This window comes from Glandiceps talaboti, chromosome 1 (assembly GCF_964340395.1).
Source record: "Glandiceps talaboti chromosome 1, keGlaTala1.1, whole genome shotgun sequence".
Taxonomy (NCBI): domain Eukaryota; kingdom Metazoa; phylum Hemichordata; class Enteropneusta; family Spengelidae; genus Glandiceps; species Glandiceps talaboti.
This window is the reverse complement of record NC_135549.1, coordinates 1,228,874-1,254,905: the sequence shown is the minus strand read 5'-3', so window position 1 is coordinate 1,254,905 and position 26,032 is coordinate 1,228,874. Positions and strand designations below refer to the sequence as shown.

Below are 26,032 nucleotides of genomic sequence, written 5' to 3'. Positions count from 1 at the left end.
CTTTTCCTGAATTTTGTAAGTAGTTTCCTACGCAGTGAAGTGGCAGACACTGCGCAGGCCTGGAAATAGCAAGATGGCGTCGGAGAAGTAATGGAAATAACATCTATCTTGTTTTCTATCATTTTAAGGCAGAAGTTTCTCTTCTCTAGGCAACATTTTCGCACAGAAAATAGAGGACGTGGTTTAGATTATAATTAGGGCACTGGTGCCGAATGGCGGACGCTATACCGAATGAAACGGGGTCGCACAACGGAGAGAAGGCTGAGGTCGTAACAAACGGAAAGACGTGTTATGAACGTGCTGCAGAGATCGAGAACGTCGACATCGGCCACCAAGACCATGCCCCTGAATCTTTGTGTGGGATTCAAAATGCAACATCTCCAGAGCATGGTGGCAATATTGTCTCATCAGACTCCAATCAAAGAATATTGAACGAGGTAGTTGATGCAGAACTACAGAATGGCAGCGAACAGGTGGACGATTTCTCACAAAATGGTATATCGCAAACAGATACGGAAGTGGGTGTGAACAATGATAATATAGATAACATTCATGATAAAAATGATTCCTTTACAGAAAATGGTGAAAAGTTTGCAAACAATTTATCTGGTCGTGAGCAAAGGGTAGAACCAGCACGAAACGTAGGCTTTAATGGGGGAAATTCAAGCAAAGATTATGAAAGAAAGGAAGAAAATATTCAGTCGAATGCTGATAAACAAGCATCAGTTGACAGTCAACCCATTGTAAGACCAAAGGAGATAGCTAAAGGAAAGAGTGATGGTGGTGAGTGGAGAGATAGAGAAGACCCATATGGGTCAGCTGCAGGGTCACTACCATTGCATGGCACTGTTATACGGGAGGGTGATATGGTCTCCTTTATAGCAGATAACTTAGAAGAGAAAATACGACAGAGTTTTAGCTCACAGAAGTACAGTGGTAAGCCTAGCATGATGTGATACAGTCAAGTAGTAGATTTAGACCTGCTTTCCAAAAACCACACTGTCTGCATTCTGTGTTTACATCTATTCAACTGTTTGTTGACCTTCAAGCTGTGCTAAACTAACAACATTAACAGGCATTATTGAAGAATAGGGGATTTCCTCCATGTAACTACTACATGTAGTATGTTATGTTTACAGCTACATTTGTATGTTCTGTTTACAAGTACATATATGTTGTGTTTGTGTACTTTGCCAGCATAACTTTCACCTAATACACATTACATAAATAATATTTGTGCTCAATAACTATTTAAATACCATACACTTTAAATACCACAGATCAGTAGCCAGTGGAAAACCGTTCTTAAAAACAAATGATTCTGAAAATATTTGATATACCATAAACAATTTACAATGAAAATAATTTACTGTAGAGCTGCACTTAGTGTAAATATCTGTTTGAAAATGTGTGTCATACCCATTTGGCAAGATTTCCTCTTGGCCTCCTTATTTCACCATAAATGTAATCAAATTCTTTAGATACATGTATGTGTAATTTATCAATCTACCCATATAGAAACTCTGTTCTGACAGGAATGATCAATGCTTGATACAAAGACATCACATATATTGCTTTGTTGCTTCTAATGTTGATCATCTCTAAAGTTATAAATCTTGTCAATTCTTGAAGTATAACTGGAATAAAATGTATGTGAATGTTCTAAATTCATTGCTCTTATAGTCATGAAAATTTCCAGAGATATTCTCATGCTTGAATACCTGCAATCGTTTATATATAAAGTTCTTCTCACCATTCTGCATGATTCACAGTGCATAGCCAAGCGTTGTAATGATCAGAATCGCAAGTTTCTCAATAAATTAATATACCAAGATATCCCAGGCTGAAAACTGACAGGCCTTCTCTCATCTATTGGTGTGCATCAATGATTTCACTTCAGTGTTTAGTGCAAGACTGATGGACAAGCCACAATATGTACATAGTATTAGTAGTGTCTGATAGGATGTTGTAAAGACTGAGGTTTATCGCATGAATTCTGGCTTTTCTGTTGAAACTCATTGTGTATAGAATATTTGCTTCTATAATGTTCTGCAGTCATATTAGTAATTAAACATTCAAATAAATTAAATTGCATGTCACTAAATGGTCAAATCCATCACAATCCAAGTAAGAAATAAAGAACAATTCCCTATTCTTCAAGCATGCCACAGCTGACCAGACTTAGTTGACTTTTGTAGTGGTTATATCTTAGATTAAAAACACATTTGGGTGGTGCTGGCTGTATCCTAGTACTTTCCTGCTAGCTGTCTTCTTGCTGAAAGGACTCTCTATCATTCTAACCCAGTATTACTTACTTCATATGGTAGTAACCTTGGCAACCTTTCCTACTGCATTGTAAGAATTATCCATGATTACCACAGTTCAGGCAATGGTTCTACATGTATTATTGGAAGTATAGTACAATACTCTACAGTTCACACAATGGTTTTACATGTAAATATGGTACAGTACTCTATCATTCACCATCAATTTATATGCATAGTTACATGTATGCCGATTGTCCCTGTTTTCATTAATAAGAAGTATTATTTTGAGTGTCAGTCTACTACAAATGTAGGTACTACTTTCAATAATCCATATGTGTAAAAAGAGATAAATGCCATTCCTACAATAATGGGGTTACACTGATGGATTTGTAGTAAGGGTTGTAGGTAAGTAAACTCTACCAAGGTTTCATTTAGTGGCCTTCCCTTCCACAGTGAAAATACACATTTTACCAATATTCTGAAATCTCTAATAGTAACAAAAATATGTAAACGTACACTGTGAAAAGTGGAGAGTTTCCCATTTTTGTCCACAGTTTAACTTGCTATTCTTCTAAAATACATTACTTGTAGAGAGATACTTCGGCATTATTCTTGTCTCAATGGTTGAAGACACTGAACTGTCGGAGAGATGCAGTTGTAGACATTGAGCTGTGAGAATCATAGATTGTTCTGTTTATTGCCTAGGCAGCAGTACACAAATGATCGTTACATGGCTGTTTCTGTCCTCTCAACATACAAATGTATGACTTATTTTGATAATTACATTATCAAAGCACTCTTTTTTGACCAGCACATGAGTTTGCAGTATGCAAATTACATATTAAACTGACAGATTGTCATTGCAGGTGTTTAAAATTGTTGTGTCTTACAACAATATAGTGTGCCCACAATGATAATGCTTATGTACATGTAAGAAACAATCACAGGATATCAAACATGTAACTCTAATCTCATCAAAATAATCAACACAATAGTTCGTAAATCTTCTCATAACTACTATCATTTTCTTCTGAACAATGACTGCTGAAATTGAAAAGAAAACTGAAACGAGATATTAGTCCAGGTGTTCTGATGAGACTCCCTAGAAATGACATATTTATCACCAAATGCACATTAAACATTTTGTCACATCATCCTATGAAGTACATATATAGTTCCCACAATAGCTCAGTGATTTGACAACAAAGTCAAGTCAGATAGTTAAGTCTCTGGGATAGTCGCTATACACATTTTGCACCCATTTATCTCAATACACATGTATTTCACTACATTGAGAATATTCTGTTTACTTTTCAACTGTAGACTTATCAAAAAAGGTGGTTCAACAGAAATCTCCACAAGATGCAAGTGCAATTCCCAAGATAGATCCCACAGCTTTAGATGATTTAGAAAAACAGGCCAGGAAGGTTGCTGATAATTTAGATTTGATGTTAGGTAACTTGAAAGGAACCCTTCACAATGTAAGTTGGCATTTGACTACAGAAATACTGTCTGTGTGTGTGTCTGTCAATCTATTTGTCTGAGGCTGGTTAATTTACGTCTGATGTTCAGTAACTTGTAGGGAACTCTTCACAATGTACGTTTGTTTTGACCACAGAATAAATGTGTCTGTCTGTCTGTGAGTGTCACTGTTTCTGTGTGTACATATTAGTATGAAAAAACAAACATTTCTTAGGTCATTTCTCAATTTCCATACAAAATGAATGAAAACAAAAGAATGATAAATTATATGTAGGAAAAAAGGTCAGAATATTGTCTTTGATTAAATGGGTGATTTATTGACATTTGAACACTTCTAGGTGAAGTGTTGTTACATGTACCTAGCAGCTGTAGTACAGTCAGTTCTATAATGAGATGTAATATTATCTAATGGAACTGTAACTCAGTGCTAGTCAATTCTTTTATAATTTGCTTGAATAAGAGGGTCTTTTCCAGGATGAAATACATGTATGTTTATTCTATTCTAAACATAATACCAAGGTACTACAGTACTGTCTTCTTTCTGTTGTATTTTACACAAGGCTCAATTTTACTTGAACCCATAGAAATTTTCAACATCATTGATTAATTTGTAGTTTGAATTTGTATGATTATCGGTATATGTAAATATCAGTTAATAAGTAATACTGTATGAATGTTTATGTGTGTAATATTACTTATGTTACATGTGTACATCTAAATGAATTAGTTACTACGGTTGCATGTTTCCCTCTGATTATATTATGATTAATGCAACATATGGTATAATTATTTCTTCATGTTATTATACATTGACCATCTCATGATACACTATGAGAGTTTCCTCTTCTTATTTTTAGCACAACTGAACTGATATTAGGTTCAGTAGTGCTATAGGCATGGCAAAGTGTCTGTCTGTCTGTCTGTCTGTGGATGTGTGTGTGTGTGTGTGTGTGTGTATGTGTGTGTGTGTGTGTGTGTGTGTGTGTGTGTGTGTGTGTGTGTGTGTGTGTGTGTGTGTGTGTGTGTGTGTGTGTGTGTAAACAACTTCAAGTAAAAAAACACTTCACCGATTGCCATGATATTTGGTGGATGTATTACCTTGGGTGTCTAGTTGGGAAATTGTTCATATCAAAATGATCTTACCATCGGTGTGTGATTTGGGTTAAAAAAATGTGATTTTTGGTCAAAAAACTTACACTAAAAATATTGTTGAGCAGGTCATTCTGATATTTGATGGGAAAGTTCTTAGGGGTGTTTAGATTAAGACTTGTTCATGATATGATGATCCTGTCAATGATATGCAAATTAGGTATAAAAATGTCTTTTTGGTCAAAAATATATAATTCCAAAACTACTGAGCAGATTGGGCATTAATTTAATTGTCGTGCATCTGGGCATGTATAGATGAAACTGTATTTACAACATGATAATCCTATTAGTGATATGCAAATTGGATCTAAAAATCTCAATTTTGGTGAAAAATTTGTATCATGAAACTGCATGGTGAATGGGATTGAAACTTGGTAGGAATATTTCTGGAGTTGGTATTCTGCAGTTATTGTTGAAAACATTTTGACACAATTGGTCCTAGCAACCAAGACCACACCCTTAGCAACAGTGAAATGATGATGATGCACATTACAAAGATAACAACAGGGATGGGTAAGTAAGTGGATTAATATTCAAAGAATGTATGCAAATATGCCTAGCAACAAGACCATGCCCACAGCAATGGCTAAATGATGGTTTATATTGCAAAGATGAAAACTGGAAAGGGTAGGCAAATTAATATTAAAAGATTCCAGATTCAAAAAAATGTATGCAAATATGCCTAGCAACAAGACCATGCCCATAGCAGCAGCCAACTAAAGTTGTGCGACAGTACCATTGACAGTATTTTTGACATATGTAAAATGGTATTCACGTAAAGTTTTGGTATAATTCATATCTTGCTTTCAGATGTCAGCCATCAGTGTTGGGTATATACAAACTCACAGAGATGCCGTGGATAGGATGGGAGAATCAGTTGACAACAGTGTTAAGGTGGGTCATGTATAGTAAGAATCGGTTGACAACAATGTTAAGGTGGGTAATGTATAGTAAGAATAAGTAGATAACAGTGTTAAGGTGGTTCATGTATAGTAAGAATCAGTTGACAATTGTTAAGGTGGGTAATGTATAGTAAGAATAAGTAGATAACAGTGTTAAGGTGGTTCATGTATAGTAAGAATCAGTTGACAATTGTTAAGGTGGGTAATGTATAGTAAGAATAAGTAGATAACAGTGTTAAGGTGGTTCATGTATAGTAAGAATCAGTTGACAACAATGTTAAGGTGGGTTATGTACAGTAAGAATCAGTTGACAGTATTTTATGTTATAATTCAGCATGGTACCAGTATTTTGTGATGCAAGTATGATGATCAGCACTGGGCAATGATTTATCAATGATTTCAATGCCTATCATGAGCCTCAGAAACTCATGTCTCTGACTTGCTTTAACTTACATATTCTTAGAAACATGTCCAAAATTGTGAAAATTTTTCTGTTAAGTCCTTTCTGATGGAAAGTGACGTACACTCATATTACTATATTGAAATATTTATTTAAAAGTTCCAGTATGTGAGAGGCAGTTGTGACTACAAGTAAAAGTTAGATTTGTTTTGATGAAAGTTAAAACGTACTTCTAAAAGTCCAAAGACTACAATCCAATTGGTTAATTGTTTTCCTAAAATCTGACAAAAAAGTTACATTTATATGTCACATGATGTATAATATGCCTCATAGTTGTGCAAGGTTTGAATGAAGTGATCTACACTGTTTCATCCTTTCCTCCTGTTCGTGGATTGCCTTGCTACTTTCTTATATTTGTGCAAAATTTGAGTGATATCATGAACGCTTTCTTTTCTCTTCCTACAGTCCATGTATTCTCTGATTGCTAAATGTGAAGAACTCAACAAAAACATGCAACCTGTTTATCAGCTTTCAAGACAAATGTATCCTTTGAAGTTGTACTCAAAATCTGATACATGTTTAATTAGTTTTGACAAGAAACGTTTGTGAATCAGGATAATTGGAACACTGGCATTATTACTAGATTGAAATATTACAAGAATCATTGCAAGAGAACTCAGTACTCACTACATACCTCTTTTTGAGAGTCTTTAATTCATTTGTAATTATTTCAATATGTACACTACTAAAAAGTAATATCTGATCAGAACACATGATATTAATCAAAATCTATGCAAACATACCAATTTTTAATAAACGAAGCCTCTCCTAGTCTTTGTATGTGTTAGATTTATTGTATGAAATTTCAATGGGAAACATATTAAACCGTGCCCCCCCCCCATAAACTCTTTAGTTTGTGTAAGAATCATAGGGGAGGCATTTATTATTGCAAATACAAAAAATACTTAGTTCATCATGAATTTCATCCCTTTCAATCATAATTTGGTATCCAAATTCTAACAGTATGATTATAAACTGTAAATGCAGCTTTTCTCCATCCAAACTACCTTGAAGTCATACAGTGGAATATACAGAAGGAGAGATGGTGAATTTTGAAACATACACAACTATTTTATCAAAATGCAATCTGTTTCCACTCTTTGATTGCAGCTCAGAAATAACTGTGCCATCACAATTACTCTTACAGCTCAAACATCAGTCCAGTGTCTACTAATTTCAGAACCAGTTGATGAAAATCAAGTGCAAGGATAAATTTAACAACATTCAGACATGCTAACATTGTACATGTATACTTATATTTCCTTAATTAACTTTACACAGCAAAGAAATCAAGAGAAGATTGGACCTACTAGAAACACAGTTCAAATAAGATTTTTTCTTTCTCCACTATGACCTTTTTTGAACTTTGGTGCCAATGACACAGTCAGTATCTCTCTGTGTTGTTTCCTCATGATGAATTGGTGCAGATACATGTTTTGTGACTTCCATAGCATGCAGTTTCACAATTTATAGCAGCTTTGACAATTCCTACCGGTATTGACCTTCAATTTAAACTGTGCATGCAAGAGGTTGACATTTCACACTTAAAGTTAAATGCACTTATTATGCAGCCAAGCCAGCATTGAATGTAAATTTTTACTTTGAAATAGTTGTTTTAATTTATTATCAGATTAATTAATCATTGCCTTAGGAATGTTATTAGAGATAGTAGATTAAGTCATTGACTTATTTACCCTATCCACCAGATTTCAGATTTTAGAATTAAACTCAGTATGAAGTTGTGATATGTACATAGACTCTAGTTCCACATTTTGAAATGCACGATGAAGAAAAGCTTTAAACTGAAGAGTTAAAAGTTAAAGATTCACAACTTTGTTACAACTTTGATGTATAGTGTTCACTCAAACCAAATGGTAGTAGACTTTTGTGGTGAGATTTATTAATGATCTGATGTATTCAAAGAAGTGTCAAAGTATTTTCTAATGACTTAGAAATGTTGTGCAGTATTTAGATATTACAGTGTATCAAAGTGACCCACAACTCTACCTGACTTCCTAGTTAAAGGGAAATGGTCTGCAACTTGTATTTTTCATCATTTGTGTTTCCAACTAAAAGGTTACTTATATTTTACCATTCACTGTCACTTGTCTAAAATCCAGCAGCCACTGGTAAAACTCCTCAGTACCGTATAAACTGCTGTGATTATACTGTAGTCTAATATGTATAAGTATAAATGACATCATTTTATTTATATAGTATGAGAATACAGTATCCCACATTCACAGCAGTTAATACTTTGGGAGTTTTGTCAGTGGCTACGTAACCTTTTATTTCGAAACAAAAATTATGTAAAATACTTCCAAGTTGCAGACCATATCCCCATATATACAACATTCTGTTGATTTGAATGTTGTCATGTGATAAGGTGACTCCCTAGATAATGTGAATTATGTATTTTGGCACTAATCCAAGTTTTGCTCAAACTGCTGATAAGAAAATTTCCCCTGAATCTGTTGGTGTCAAAGTGGAATGACTTTCCCTTATAAATCGTCTAGAGAGACTAAAAGAACAATCATGGCACAAAAATGAGACTATTCAGGTGTGAAATCAACATGTTACTTTACAGAAATTATTCAGTTATAATACCAAGTACAAAAGTTACTGAACACATATCAGTTGAATCCACATGTTTGTGACCAAAGCTATTTTGTTGGTGAGCCTTTGCATAGACCTGGATGGAGGGTCTATGGCCTTTGATTACCAGTACCGATATGACAGTACATAACTTTCTGAGCCAGAAATATCACATTGACTGCGCACAACTAGCCATCTGTGCCAGGTGTAAGTTTTAACCCAGTGATTGGTAGATCATTGGCTGCTCACAACTTGCCACTTGTGTCAATATTTTTGTCAAACTGTTATGTGCCAAAATACATAAGTTCATAGTAGTGTAGAAAATGATATACTTAGTAGTGTTTTCATGTGAAAATGGTAGTCTGACTCCTTAGGTAGTATATCAAAGTATGTGACCCCCTAGCTTATGTTTCACAGTGATATCTGGTCATTCTCTTCCATTTCTAGAGGTGAGAAATGATCAACAAACATTTACACTCTGAGAAGTCTTTATTTTTCTATGTCACAACAAGTTTTGTGACAATAAATTGAAACAGTGGACTAACTTCAATCACTTTGAAATAATTTATGTCATGTCAAACACTGCTGTTGTGCATGTTAATGGTTTCTAAAAGAAATTAAAGATATTATAAAATCCTGACTGTTTGCACTGTATATTTATCAATGATCTTGTCAGACATAGTTGACTGGCAAAGGCATGATTTTGATTTATACATTTCTGTAATTGGAATGTTTTAGCACAACTGAACTGAGGTTCATATAAATCAAGAATTGAAGTAAAATCGTTCTTACCTTGGTGGGTCTCGAACGGAGTACCTCTAGTTCTGTACCTGTCTATCCAAAGACATGCTCTATTATAACCACTTCACTACAAAGTGACTTGTGCAGAAAGCAGGTCTCCATACTAGAATTTGTGCATTGACTCACAGACAAGAATTTCTTACTTGCTGTGATTGACTTGATGTGCACAGGGGTTAACAACTACGGATGGGTAAAATGGAAATAATGCTCGACTTGGGACTGTCATTTTGTTATAGAATGAGTCCTTGCCAGGTTAATGGATTTCACACTGAACCTTTAGGGAAAACATCAGATTATTTGGCTGAGATGTGCGGGATGTGATTTCTGTTGTGAATTTTGTAATTAACATAATAATGGGTAAGAGGTTGTAGATAACAAGGTTTACTTTCTGGTGAAAAAAACCCTAAAAACTCATCAAATTCGACATATAACTTCATTATAGTACACATCCTCGGACATTTTCAGTTTTTATTAGGACAGTTTTGGTTAACCCATCAGTTATTTTGTCCTCGCCTGCGCATTGGACAAAATAACGGACTAGTTAACCAAAACTGTCCTAATAAAAATGATAAATGTCCTCTGACATGTACTATAAGTATCAGTTAACTGACAAAATGAAATCCACCACCTTGTCCTTGTAATGGTAAGGGGTAAACCATTTGATTTCAAGGGGGGTAGGAGGATTTGGACCCAACAACAAATTTCTTTTCAACCACCACGATAGCCAAAAAATTTCAAGAGCAACTACACAGCAATTTCTTTTTAACTCTATGCTGTAAATTTGACTTGTGTAGGATATTACTGACAAACCTACTCCAGTTTCTATCAATCAATATTTTATATTTCTTTGATGGTTGTATACATACATACATACACACACACACACATTTGCATGCATACATACATACACATACATAAATACATACATACATACATAAATACATACATACATACATACACACACACATACATACATACATACATACATACATACATACACATACATACATACACACATAAATACATACATACATAAATACATACATGAAAAGGAAAACATGTTTGTTTCTAAATTAGTATATGTATTTGAATTGACCGTAGTATACTCTGGATGCCATAGTCATCATCTAGTACAGGGTTTGAATCTCGTTGGAAATTTTGACTTTCAATCATTCATTCACTTTTACATTCATACATACATACATGCATGCACACACTCGCACACACACACACACACACACACACACACACACACATACATACATACATACATACATACATACATACACACACATACATACATACGCATATACGTACGCACGTACATACATAAACACACACATACATACATACATACATACATACATACATACATACATACATACATACATACATACATACATACATACATACATACATACATATATCCTTGAAGTGAAAGAATACACAACCCTTTGTCAGTAATGTTAGAAGGTAAGTTACTTTATTCAGTTTAAAGCTTCCATGAATTAAATACAGGTTAACTTTTCACTCACTCACTCATTCTCTGAAGTTTAAGACCCATGAAAGGTCACCAGAAACTACTGGTTGATTCATTAGTTGCCAGCGACACAACTGAACAGATTGCTAACTACATATTTTTGCAATCTATCTCGCTATAATAAATGTAGTCTACATTCTCTACTAATTACATGTCGAGAAGATTCCTCTCTTTTCTAAAACATGTACAAAGAAGGCCCTCACTTGCACACAAATTGAGAAGTGTGATTAAAAACAATTACCTAATCATGGAAGCATACAGTACTCGGCTTACCAGCTGAGTGAATAGATCTTGGATTTCTGGGTTTGGTTGCCCTTGTTCATAAAAAGTGTGCCAATGGGGGCGCTATTCAAGAAAGGAGTAGTGAAGTTACAGTGAAAGAACACTTACAATCAGCAAGTTACACTATGGCTATTGTTATGAAATACAACAATCTTAGCACCAAATAGTACAGCGATGAAGATTTTACCATGTACTTTAAAATAAATTCAAATTTCAGAGGATACTGCACTGCACCCGTTTTCATCACTTTCATGGATGCATCTAAAGCGTTTGATTATGTTCGTCATGATATTCTTTTCAATAAATTATTAGACAAAGGGGTCAAACCTTATTTAATTAAGATGTTAGCATACATGTACAGGTATCAAGACTTTGTGGTTAGATGGAATGGGTGTTTATCTGAATTTTTTAATTCAAAGAATGGAGTTAAGCAAGGTGGAATTACTTCACCTCTTTTTTTCACTGTGTATTTAGATGACCTCAGTAAGAATCTTTCAACACTTCCCTATGGCTGCCTTCTCGGTGGCTATAAAGTGAACCATTTAATTTATGCTGATGATTTAGTTATTATATCTACTGGAGCCTATGGCCAGCAGATGCTTGCTAATACTTATGGCCACTATGGTGAAATTAATTCTATACTTTTTAATGAGAAAAAAACAGTTTGTATGCTAATTCAACCTAATGTACATAGACTGAGACCAGTTGCAATTTATCTGAATGGTAGATTGCTGAATTATGTCGATGTTTACAAATACCTTGGTCACTTGATCACCTGTGACCTCAAGGATAATGAGGACATCCAGGCTCAGACTCGATTTTTTTTATGTCAGAGGTAATGCTCTAATTCGTGACTTTAAATTTGCGTCCCTCTCTGTTAAATGTCACTTATTTTCTGTCTTTTGTGATATTCCTTATCGTTCTTATTTGTGGAGTATTTTCTCTGTAAATACTTTTAATGCAGCCAGGAGAGCTTACTCCCAGGTTTTCCATAAATTGTCAGGTGTTTAACATTCTTTTATTCAGAGCAATAATGCAATATTTGTAAACTTTTCGATTTTAACCTTTGATGAAATCATTAGGAAAAAATCTCAGGTCAAACTTGTCTGTTTTCCACACATCTTGGTCATAAGTTATTGATATGATGGGTACAGTGTTGGTGGGATAACTTTCACTTTTTTTGGTATGATTTCCAGTAGATGAGATTACACTTCACTGTTTTTACTCTCATTTGAACCTACAAGTCTTTCTAAGTTGATAGAAACACACACGACCGACAACCCACGAATAAACTTAGTGATATTCATCCAGTCATCCAGATCTATGCAATACACTTGGTCATCTGTGGTTCTAATATCAGTCTTGTAGGCAAAGCCATTCAGTACAATGTACACCTCATTGTTTATGACAACAGTTGGAATATTTCCAGGTGGTACTAAACCTTGCGGTATTTCCGTCCAAGTGTCTGATGTATCATCATACATTTCCACTGATCTACTGTTCATCAGGTCACAGCTACGTTCTTCTCCATTTGTTTTGCCACCACAAATGTATAATCTATCATTGACCACCATAGCACAGGCCTGAGTGTGTGCATAGATACTGTGGTTCAACTTCTCCCACTCGTTCTTGACTGGGTCAAATCGTTGGACGATCCTTAATGCTGTGAATTTATCTTTCTGTCCACCAATGGCATACAAGTAGCCCTTGTAGGGTACAACAGCAACATGGAACCTAGGTTGGTCGAGTGGTGCAATGAATTGCCAGTGTCCTGTAGTAAAACTGTACCTCTCCACATTGTTGTGAGATAGGTAGCCAGAATCACTGTATCCTCCCACTGCATACATATAACTATCAAAGATACACAGACTAAATGCAAACCTGCAAGACTTCATGGGTGATAAATTATCCCATGCATTCCTACCAATGTCATAACGACTGAGTGCACTTGTCGGTCCCTGGATATTTCCACCAGCAACATAGATGAAATTACCACAAGCAGCCACAGCTGGTGCGTTGTATCCTGTGATCTGTCTACCAGTGGAATGGTTGACAAAGTTCGGCAATGTAGACCAGGCCATACTGTTTCTGTCAAAGTACTGCATAACAACAGTGTTCAGAGATAATAGAGCCTGGAAAATAACAACAATGTAGTTAAAACTAAACTAACTGTCATTTTTTAAATACAGTTATCATTTCTACCCTATATTAATCCTAGCCACAGGTAGTCTGGATACCAACTGTGGTTTCTAACCACAGTCTGGTCAAAGTCCCTCAATCAGCACAGAAAGTTGTTCATCCAATCAGTGAACCCCAGCTGCTCTAATGACGTAAACAGAGTATAAGTAGCATCCTGAGCTGACAAATACCAGTACACCATATTTGGACATTACATAACTGGCCCAATAAACACTAACTTTATGAGGGACTGTGTTATTGGTTAGAATTGTGTGATTGATTAACAAAGACATGATGTTAATGACTGTGTGGGTGGCTGTGAATGAATTTTAAATTACATCTTGTGCATCTCATGACTTCTAGAGTAACCCATCACACATTGACAGGCTCTCATATTTGGAGAATTTAGTCATTGATCCTAATATGCAAATTAAGTGTACCTCGTAAATAGACATTCAAGTTTGAATGCAAGTCGTATGTAGATTGATTCCCGTTCTGCCTTTTTAAACCCAAAACATGAAGAGAACATTGAAAATGAACTCACCATAGATGAAGCCCTGGGTTTGTTGATTTCACTTGGCACATTCTGTCTATCTGGTAATGCATGGTATACCATAGCTTTATAAAACAAATCCCGACACTCTGGAATAGAGTGAATATCAGCAGCTTCCATCAAATTGGCTAACTTGTACTTGTCAACTAAACCAAGTCGAACTTTTGAGAGTAAATGGGCAGCATATTTCATACGTGTATCTGCATCATGTCGCAGCCATTTCAATACACACTGGAGTATCTGTATTTCTGATGTACCACTGAGATCATCAGACTCAAGAATTGTACAAAGTCTTTCAAAACTCAACAATTCAAATGTGTCCTGATATTCCATTATCTTGACAAAGTTCTTAGCTAGTGTAGTATTCAATGTATCTCCCAAATATGTCAACTGACTATACTTATCAGCATAGGTAGACACTGCCAGGCAATCACCAACTTTCATTTCACACATTCCAAGGCAAGATTTGACGATAAAATGACAACATTTCTCAATGGCTGAGACAATCTGAAGGTGGTCTGCTGCTGTTAGAATATCAAATACGTTCTCCACTGTGAGATATAGTGTAGCTGTATAGGCATATTTTAGTAAGGCATCAAATGAATCTGATGTTAACTGTTCACATTTCAACTCTACTCTCTGCATAGACTGTTCCTGCATCTCACTGGTAAACATTAGTTTGAAGTAGTCACTGGATGCTGCCAGGATAATCTTGTGTGCCTGGAATTCCCTTCCAGCCACCACCACGGTGACGTCACATAGCGTGCCCTCGTTGTACATATCACCGAGACTTCGTAACGGAGGTCTGTGTCCAACATACGTTTCCATGGCAGTGGGTCGTTCAGATTTCTCTCTAGTCTGTTTATTACATATAGAAGAAAAACAACAGCAATACTTAGTGTTACTTCAAATTCATGATTGATGAGACATTGTACATTGTTGTTTTGCTTGTTGCCATCCGTGACCGAGTGTGTTTGTATGATTTTACAACACAGAACAATAATTTTGAAAGTATATTTATTTATTGAATTATTAATTCAGGAAAAAGCAGATTACCATAGAGATGGGTCCATTGATCACTGATATGCTATACTGCACGACATGAAGGGGAGACAAAAGAAAGATGCAGTCTTGCCATGCAAGAACCATTGCATTGTTGTGATCGGTCCTTCCCTGTCAACCGATTATTTCCGATGAAATCCAGTCTGTACGATTGCACACACGATTTAAAGTCGATTTTACGGAAGGTTAATAATTTATGAGTACTGTGATTACTTACATGTTGAAAACTACGCTGTAACAAAAATACAAAACGTTTGTTTCAACAACGCACTTCCTGTTACAGTCTGTCACCTATGGCGGCCGCCATGTTTATGTATATCCCATGATCCTTTGCGGAACGAACAACTTTATGGAAACTTGAAACTTTCCCGATAGGGCCTTGCCCGTTAATGATTCGCCAACTGTTTCAATTGAAATTGCAAGCCTTTCGAATCAGCATGGGTGCTTTCCTTTTAAATTGTTTAATTTCACCGATATTTCGATGGTCTCAGTCAGAATAGTTTTGTATCTCAGCCAACCAACACATATAATAGATTGTTTCTGCAGTGACATTTTGCATTTACACCGAAACATATACACATACGTATCATGGGAAAATGTGCTTTGGTCGAACAAAAACATCACGTACCCTAGTTGAAGTGTGTTCATCTCTTTCAATATCATGCCCGGTGGTTATGTCCACAGGCGCTCGTGAAGTTGCCAGATCACAGAGAACTACTACAGTGCGTGAGTGAGGCCGTCAGGCCGAAAAGCGCATTAAGCAACGGAGTCCGTTGTCGCTATTCTGCCTGACGGCCTCACAACACAACACAACACAACACAACACAACACAACACAACACAACACAACACAACACAACACAACACAACACAACACAACACAACACAACACAACACAACACAACACAACACAACACAACACAACACAACACAACACAACACAGCACAGCACAGCACAGCACAGCACAGCACAGCACAGCACAACACAACACAACACAACACAACACAACACAACACAACACAACACAACACAACACAACACAACACAACACAACACTACTTGAGTACGATCAGTAACGTTTACCATGTTTCTGTTATACATTTACCCACAAATGACGCTATACTTGTTTTATAAAACTTTGATTTAATTATCAATATCCTTGTTGTATTAAAATTGCAATCGATTAGTGTAACAGGTAATACTAATAGTTACCTATAGTGTCATGTCGGCACATTATATCATAGATGACTATATTTATTAATATTGACTATTGCAAAATAAGACACAGGAAATATGCACGTATACTGTAATGTCTCTGAAATTAAAATCCATGGTGAAATGTTAAATGCCCAAATGTATATAATGTCACCAGCTATTAAAAGTCACTAGTTCATAACCGTCTAAATGTCTAAACCCACGTTTCTTGTCCACATTCTTCATTTGGAATGTCATTCGTGTTTTGGATGACGTGTTCTTGGTGATGACGTCGTATAAATTGTGGAAGTGTGATATCTGGTTTAATTTCTACACATAACCCATCGTGACCTATTGTCAATGCTGGATATAAGGATGCAGTGTTTGGAGATATGTCAGTAAACACGTGTAAACATTGCCTGGTGGAACAGCTGTAAATTTCCAATAGATGGTTGTCCAGATCGAGAAATACACCAAACGGTAACCAAAAGATGAAATTTTCTTGGTTGTCGGCTCGTTCATGTTGGGCAGCAAAGTCTTCCGGTATATCAATCCAAGATGCTTGGTTACCATGGCGAAACAACCTGTATGCCGTTCCGGTTACATCCAGAGCCCAGGCCGCTTCATCCTCAGTTAATAACAAGAGTCGCTGACTATTGGTGGAGCTTACACCAATTGTCAACAAGCTGCCCCCGAAGTAAGTTTGTCGGTAAGTTCCTACATCGAAGCGGCAATGCACTTCCCAATAATGTTTGCCATGACTAAAGCCATGATCTGCCAGCACAGTACACGAACGACCACAATATCGACTTGAAAGAGTTGTTGGTTGTAATTCAGGGGCAAAACTCATACTGTATCTTCTAGTCCTTCTAGGGGGGTGCTCAAACATATTGTCGTATGTGCACCGAAGACATCGCAAACATTGGTGGTTAGCAGATCCGTTATAATTTTCGTCCAACCAATCTCCACGACAGTCGTTGTGATATTGTGGTGCTATTCTACGTTGTACGTGATTGGGAGTCAGAAAGATTAGTCCTTCATGTGCTGTTCTTCTGTCTAGAGAAAAAATCGCTGACTCAGCCCGGGAATTGGTCGAATCATGATGACCTGGATTGGTGAAAGATCATAAAATACGTTCATGAAAACCATGCAGAGAAATGCAACTGTATCGTATTTGCTGTACTGTGATATGTCGCCATTATAACTATAGTTTGCTGACCAAGCTCCCGGACTACATAAAAGGAAATGATGTACTATAATTATTACTACTGCAGCTTTCGTTTTCTCAGAACAATCTGGACACCAGGTTACTAGCAATGGGTATTTGAAATAATCTTTGACAGTCCTGGCGACAAAGAGAAACCAGTTTTGGTGGAATAGATAAAGTGCATCACACTTTTAGTTTGTCGCTGTCCATTAGTACCAAGTGTGATATATATACATGTAATGTATTTATTAGTTTTTCAGTTATTTTAAAGAATGCATGTAGTTTACGAACAATGAACAATATACCTTGCAAGATTGAGTCTATCGTTTCGAAGTTTGGTGGCATACCGGCACACCATTTTTTATCTTTTACCACAGTAAGTGCAAATGCATTGTGAATTTAGTCTAAATTGATTCTGACTGGAGGAAGAACAGTCTGACTCAAGTTCCGTAATTTGCAAGCAAAACGATCGAATACATCTATATTCTCGTCAGATGTACTTAGGGAGCCTTCAGAAATTACGAGGGGGAGCCCGGGGGGGGGGGGGGTCAGGCCCGGGTTGTTGCGTAAATATGATCCTCCCTCGACCCCGTCTTGCTTAAAATTGGCCCGCCCCCAATTTCCTTTCTATAAAATATTATACCCTCTCCATGTTAAAATGTTTAACAACCGTGTTTTAAATGCTGCCAGATATGGAAACGGATACTTGCCCGAGAATCAATGGTTTAAATGACTTAATCCCACCGTTGTCACCACGTTGAAAGTTTTAAAGGTATTAGTTATTTCTCAACTACTACCACTGTAGTAAATTTGTGTGAATTTGGCACTCCATTAATCAATACCTACACGTGTTTGACTGAACTGAAAGCCAGAATATTAACTGCCAAAACACTAGATGGGCATACTCCCAATATTGTCAGGACCGAGGTCAACATCTCCACAGCATTATCCCTAATATCTTCCTGTTTTCCTCCTGCAGGACCCACTGTGACTTTTCTCCTCACATCATACCTGGCAATTAAATCACTACGTGGTTGTAAGCAGCGATTTAATTGTCGTAGTCTGATATTACGGTAACTAACTCTAACACTAACCCTAACCCTAAACCTATCCATCACTGATGTGGCATGTGAAATGCGAAAGTCCCCAAAATGACAAATGAATATAATAAGTCAAAGTAAAATGTGACCGATCCTTATCCCTTTCTAAAATATGACCCTCCCGATAATCAATTTGTAAAAGTGACCCAACCCCACCCTACCCCCTTTGAAATTACTGAAGGCTCCATCATTTTGCTTACCGTTAGGTCGTTCTCTCCCTTCCTCTTGTCTTACGGTTTCTGTTCTTGACGCAGCATTGAAGCTACTTGGTGGCAGATTACTGGCGCTCGTCGCTGCAACTGTTGAGGCACCACTCTCCATCCTATCATTAACATATGTACTCTTGATTGCTGAATACAGACGATAAGCATTCTCCATCCTGTCATTAAATGTAAGACATTGATTACTTACAATAAATATTGTCAACACTAGCTTGGTATTTAAATTTCTTTTTCACTTCACGGCAACAATCTGTCAACATATTCCCGTGAACTTCGCAAATGCCCCGGTTGGTGTACAACACCAATTCCAAATTCCGATATAACCATTGTCTATTCAAAAAATAATTTCGCGCCCAAGTTTTCGATTTTGTGGATTTGATTTTCGAATTGTACTTCAGCAATTTTCATCCATCTACAAGTCTTTTATGACGTCAGGGATGTATGATAACATGTCTGTGTATGAATACACCATATTTAAACATTGATCTTTTACGTTTGCGTTCCTCTGTGTATCTGCAAAGTGTGTGTACATGGTGTTTGCACAGCAGAAGACGAAGAACTGTCACTTACACCTTTTCGCTTACATATTATGATGCCACATATGACATAAGTATGATATTGTGATAAGAATGATATTTACATCTCACCTTCTTTTCAGCGTTAAGCCTTTCTGTAAAATAGAAACAGATGATGATCTTTAAGTGGTTCGGAAGGACTAGAGCAAGAAGATGCTGATGATGCTGCTGTTGCTTCTCCAATAAGCGTTTTCAATCGCATATGCAGCTAGTACAAAGTCTTTACATTAGTCTAACATAAGATCTGTACACATTTACGTCTCATTAATCCTTCACATTTGTGTTAACAAATTACGAAATTCAGAGTTTAGCGCATACTCTATTCAGTTTAAAGTCGGACACGCAATAACTCATGCCAATAAGTACTTTCAAATGCTTCAAACGGTATTAAAATCTCCCCACTTTTACTTTTTATAATGAAATTGTATATATACTGAGGGTAGCATCGATCAGCCAAATTATAATATCCATGTATCATCGTGTGTGTGTTGCTGATGTTAATCTGCTGTCGTCTTTGAAAGTAATGTGTGTATGTGACGACTCCTCTCCTTTCGTTCACTTTTATTTTTACCTGAATGAAGGCTTCAAGGTTGATAGGTTTTAATCCCAGGATGATTTCTTCCGCCAATTCTTTCAGCTTCTCAGCTTTCACTTCACATAGATGACCCTGAAGCCGCGTGAATGTGGCATTCTTCTCTGCTATTGTATTGATGTGTTGGGAAAGGGTATCTTCTTTTTCTTGTACTGTCATGCTCAGACGATCACAATCAAGATGCAGTTTCTCACACATTTTGTCGCTGTCATTCTGTGGTAGATGGTTTTCAATATAAATCAAACACATCAAATACAAATGTAGACAAATAAGTTGACATTAAGGATATGACTGGTAAGCTCAATGATATGGCTGATAATTTCAATGATATGGCTGGTACAATGAAGTTTCCCACACATTTGTCTCTGTCATTATGTGGAAGAGCGTTTGCAAATCAGATCAACAAGTACACAAATAAGTTGGTACATCAAGTATCGTTGGATATTACATCAAGTATCGTTGGATATAATACACTATCATTGAAGAGCTGATGTTGATAGTGGTTCTCTAGAGTCTGATTATTATTTGCGTCACTTGCCAAAGCGAGTTAATGTAACCTTTTTCGATCACGTGGTCCCTCGATTTGATTTAAATCCGATGATGTAGAGGTCTAGTATTTGTTCACTAATACCATCTTTTTGTGTTTTGCTCGAACTGTCCTTTGTACTACATGTTCACGTTTTCTTCTTGGTCGTAGGGGGCGGTAACCAAGACCAAAACGTCGGTTTTGATTTTGACTTGCAAACAAACGTTAAATCCCACCTGTAGAATATTTACCAATTTATCCTGGTAAACACCCGCCTTCCTTAAATCAACAGATTTGTGCTTCAAACCACGGACACCATTAGATAATTCTTCCTGTAAAAAGATCATTGAAAATTTTGCATTTTTAGTATTTGTTTGAAATTTATTGCGTTTTCTGTAATATTTATACAATTCCACTCGAAGTTACTAGTAACCGTTTATTTTGTCGTACAGTATGAAATTAATATTTCTGTTATCAGTACATGAAATTCAGCGAAAATTATTGGTGATTTAAAATATAAGAAAAAAATTGCAAATATTTTCTTTAACTGTATTTAATCTAAGTATTTTAAAGAAATATAATACTAGTAATAATTTTGGTTTTTATATAGTCCCTCCCACGGTAAGCATATTTTTGAAAATAAGGACATGTAGGAGGTCATTTAGTGGCATAAAACTTCAAACCATACATATTATTGGAAGCCACAGAGTACTTGAAAATTGTCTTCAATATCCAAATTTTACACTCAATACAACATGATACAACTGTATGGCTATATTACCTTTACTTTAACATATGCAGAGATATTTTGGCTGACACACATATTAGCTAGGCTATTGACTGCCTCATAATTAAATGTATGGTAGGTAAATGAAGTGAACAATTTTGCAAAGTACAAGGTAAACGACTGCTCCTGAGGTATACATGTTTTAAAAAAGTCTCCAGGGAGCGAGAGAGAAAGAGAGAGAGAGAGAGAGAGAGAGAGAGAGAGAGAGAGAGAGAGAGAGAGAGAGAGAGAGAGACAGACAGACAGACAGACAGACAGACAGACAGACAGACAGACAGACAGACAGACAGACAGACAGACACAGGAAGGCATACACGTATACACAAATGCATTCGCATGGCTGTCGCCCAACTCATTACTGAATATAGGTTGTAGAAGTAAATGCGGCGAAGTCGCTAGAAATTTTTTAATTTACTCGGTAAACGTAACGACCACTACTGGGGTTTAATTTGGTTCAAATCATGAGTAAAATATTTCTGCCCCCCCCCCTTTCAGACCATCAGAATGTCCATGCCCCCCCCCCTCCCCTTTGAACCCTAATTTTTTTTCATGGTCCCCAATTTCTCCCAAGGCCCCCTGCCGCAAATTATGATCCCAGCCTAATTATGATGACATAAGTTAGCAGTTATATGTAGGGGTGTGTCACAGTCTTTATACCACTGTAAAATTTGTTTTACCTTGACCACAAGTACAGCGTCTACTACTGATAGTACTGGATGTTCTTCGTGTCGGGTTGCACTGACGGGACATACAAGTCTACAGCACTGAAAACAAAATGCTACCATGTGCTCATTCTCGTGATGACCACATTCAACGTCGAGATTCAGTAAAAGATGTCTGCCACCAACGCCTTTCTTGTCTTTTCTGTCTGTTTTATCTTTCGCTTTCAACTTTTGTGAGCTTGGTAATCCTGTATCGTTTGGTAACTGACTATCGTTATTGGAGCATGTTTCTTTGTCAGCCCCTTGACGTTTTTGGCGTCTATCTTTTCGACAACTTGAGTCTTCTTCATTTCTGTCTGACCGTTCTTGCTGTTGCGTTTGCTGTGATGTTGTGTGTGAAGTACGTAGACATGACCAGCAATAAGCTAATTCACACTGAAGGCAAAACGTGCAGGCAAAGTTTTCCTGGCAGATATGACAAATCTGTCGACGCAAGTTCGAAATGATGGTTCCTTCAGGACCGACGTTCTCGGTTGACGTTTTATTCTTTTTGAAACTTTCAACAATATTGGCAATGTGAAAGTTCTTGGGCAAGCCATTTATTTCCCTCCTGTCTAATTTTACTGTAGATCGACATTCCGGACAACGAAACTGTGTCGTCCTACCAAAAAAGATCGACCGCACACTTTGACCGTTACTGTTGATTATATGCTGAAGACATGAGTGGCAGAAAGTATGAAGGCACGGAAGGAGTACAGGATCCTCATACAGATCTAGACACACTGTACAGGTTAAATGCTCACCTAACGCATCTTCCATTCTTTAACATGGTATCGAAAACACGTGGGTAGGGAAATAAGAGTGATCAACAGTCACCAAAAGACGTGCGTATTTGTCCAACCAGTGGTTCTAGAAATTGACGGTATTTGTACATTCTACCAAATGGAACACATCTATTCTCGTGAGTAACAATGGATAAGTTCGCGGGAAGTTTGAAGCGTTGTTCGGACACGCCACCACTCCACTAGTTCGACAGACACATACACATGCACAGGTACACTGTCAACAGTCGTCTTGACTTTTTTGTCATTTATCTTTAATACTAATGTCACTGAAATTAATAGAATAAACATAACGTGACGTGTGTTGGACGTTCCATGAAGTCAAGACGACTGTTTTAATCATAGATGTATTATTTTATCTAACTACGATAACTATTTTTTGGTGATTATATATCTACATTTTGTATTTATATGTTTTCTTTAAAATGTCAATACACTTCTCAATTTGTGATATTTCTGAGGTAAAAAGTGAGATGCGGCTTAGATATATGCATTACCATCGTCATTCGTTTCAAAAGACGATAGTGTCACTGATCACCGTAGAGGGCGCACTATACAAAAGAGCAAAATACTGCTTGCAACTATTGACTGTAAAAGTGAGATGGTGTTTGTGCGGTGTTATGAATGAAAAATAATGGCCTTAAACTTTTGCCAATTGCTTTACCATACTAGCTTATCGTGTTTTCCAAATTAAATCGAACATGCTTAATTAAGCACACATGGACGAGTACAATGAGGGATAAAATGAATTTTGGTCATCCAGCTCCTCATGGTTATCATTATCTTTCAGCCTAACTGATTAATTGTCTTAGGGCAAATTCCATTGTAACATTTATCAGTTTGCTAATCATGTGGCTACGGAAGGTCACTTTGTTTATTCGTTTGACCGTGAACCTCATGTAATGTATAGTCATAAACGGACTTCAGAAACATCTATGGAATATTACATGTAGTAATAATACGCATGTGCATCATTTACACATTTCCCTGGCCAAGGACATTCTCACAGTCCACTTTACACGTTGATTTATTTTCGATTTACACTTAACTACAGAGTGATCGAACAAACATTAATGGCAACAAAAGCATGCCGCAAACGGCAATGATTATTTGTCGATTTAGCGTAAGAGGTAGGTCAAACGATCAATTATCGTTTTCTTAACGTTATCGTCGTTAAGTGAAAGAAGTGTTGTCATACGTTACATTAACGCTCAATGTGTAGTCATCTCAAGCGTAAAAGGTGAGAGTGATACTAGGTCAGTATCATGGCATTTCTAGGATCAACGATCTGTCATATTAAACGTAGTTATTAAAACACCTTGATTGATAAGGTAATCGTTCACAGTTTAGAAACTGATGTTCATCCTTGGCAGATGAATGAACTGTGACAATGTACTAAGAGTTATCATGTGACAGCGTAACTTTCCTGGCAATATTTATACAAAACTGGCGTTATACTGCGGCGGACCACTGAAAACCCTCATTTTGCAATACATTGGAGCTGCATTTATAACTTTAATGAGTCGAAGAGATTGTACTACAAGTGTACAATGTATTATTCAACTAAGTATCCATGCGTCAAGACTTAGATTGCTAATTGTATCCGTAATATTGCGATATGAAAGAGAAATACCGTGTTCCACTGTCTGTTTTGCAACAATTTAATATAGTCGATAATAGGATAGAGAAATCACCGGAAAGCTGAAATTTTGTTTTGGTTGTACATTAATGTTCTACATCCAATTACGTTCCGTTTGATTTGCACCTTTACCAGATAGAAATTGGAGTGAATTAGCGGCGCCGAGAAAGAGAGAACTATTATAATGACTTTCACCTTTCGTGTCACTATGACATTGAATGACCTTCCCAAAAATAGCTTCTACGATGACTTGGTGACGATAACCGTAGTTCGGTCACACATTAGCTAATACGGATTATTTAGAAAGCCTTTACTTCGACCTAATTAAATTCTGTTGATAAGAAATTGCTTCTAAAACCTTTACACCTTTATATCGAGATTGCACGTATAAAGTTAACGGCTGACAATCTCCCGCATAGAAATAGCATTTTATGTAGCCTTATCAATAAAACAGACCTAGATGTAGAAAGATTGCTGAGTAGAAGAAATCACTTCTCTTCGAATTATCGCTGCATACTAAGGGATGGTATAAAACCACTTCAATTAGGCACGTCGACGTAATTAGGGGTTGGCTATCACGACGTATGGTTGTACATTCTAGTTATAGTGCGTCAAATATTGGCTATCACGACGTATGGTTGTACATTCTAGTTATAGTGCGTCAAATATTGGCTATCACGACGTATTGTTGTACATTCTAGTTATAGTGCGTCAAATATTGGCTATCACGACGTATTGTTGTACATTCTAGTTATAGTGCGTCAAATATTGGCTATCACGACGTATGGTTGTACATTCTAGTTATAGTGCGTCAAATATTGGCTATCACGACGTATGGTTGTACATTCTAGTTATAGTGCGTCAAATATTGGCTATCACGACGTATGGTTGTACATTCTAGTTATACTGTGTCAAATATTGGCTATCACGACGTATGGTTGTACATTCTAGTTATAGTGCGTCAAATATTGGCTATCACGACGTATGGTTGTACATTCTAGTTATAGTGCGTCAAATATTGGCTATCACGACGTATGGTTGTACATTCTAGTTATAGTGCGTCAAATATTGGCTATCACGACGTATGGTTGTACATTCTAGTTATAGTGCGTCAAATATTGGCTATCACGACGTATGGTTGTACATTCTAGTTATACTGCGTCAAATATTGGATATCACGACGTATGGTTGTACATTCTAGTTATACTGTGTCAAATATTGGCAATCACGACGTATGGTTGTACATTCTAGTTATACTGTGAAAGTAGTTTAACATATCCAGTTATCGATCAATGGACTCGCATGACTTTATCGGTACAATGACGTTTTTTTCGACGTAACGATTGCAATAGATTTTATTCTTTAACTTTTAAAAAATGCAATTCTTCCCAGAATAACAGACTGACTGTTTATCTA

At 36.6% G+C, this 26,032-nt stretch overlaps 3 protein-coding genes across 4 annotated transcripts; 1 reads left to right on the top strand and 2 right to left on the bottom strand.

Moving 5' to 3' along the window:
* The first annotated feature begins 77 nt into the window (after positions 1–77).
* On the top strand, positions 78–9,437 carry LOC144437184 (uncharacterized). Of its 2 annotated transcripts, none has more exons than XM_078126079.1 (5): positions 78–783; positions 3,591–3,748; positions 5,709–5,792; positions 6,666–6,742; positions 7,542–9,437. In XM_078126079.1, exons 1-5 carry the CDS (start codon positions 213–215, stop codon positions 7,588–7,590), a joined length of 939 nt encoding a protein of 312 aa, XP_077982205.1. In that variant the 5' UTR covers positions 78–212; the 3' UTR covers positions 7,591–9,437. The 2 variants fall into 2 exon arrangements, with proteins under 2 accessions (XP_077982205.1, XP_077982197.1); XM_078126071.1 differs by having other exon boundaries at positions 78–936.
* A 2,716-nt stretch (positions 9,438–12,153) lies between these two features.
* Positions 12,154–15,571, bottom strand: LOC144441646 (kelch-like protein 26). Its single transcript, XM_078131111.1, has 3 exons — positions 15,489–15,571; positions 14,201–15,067; positions 12,154–13,610 (listed from the first exon to the last, which is right to left on the bottom strand). The coding sequence occupies exons 2-3, from the start codon at positions 15,035–15,037 to the stop codon at positions 12,684–12,686; spliced, it is 1,764 nt and encodes a 587-aa protein (XP_077987237.1). The 5' UTR covers positions 15,038–15,067; positions 15,489–15,571; the 3' UTR covers positions 12,154–12,683.
* Positions 15,572–16,679: 1,108 nt separating this feature from the next.
* Positions 16,680–22,954, bottom strand: LOC144442848 (putative E3 ubiquitin-protein ligase MID2). The gene is made up of 6 exons (XM_078132240.1): positions 22,151–22,954; positions 20,938–21,018; positions 20,140–20,373; positions 19,641–19,663; positions 18,973–19,151; positions 16,680–17,572 (listed from the first exon to the last, which is right to left on the bottom strand). The coding sequence occupies exons 1-6, from the start codon at positions 22,952–22,954 to the stop codon at positions 16,680–16,682; spliced, it is 2,214 nt and encodes a 737-aa protein (XP_077988366.1).
* Between the last annotated feature and the right edge of the window lie 3,078 nt (positions 22,955–26,032).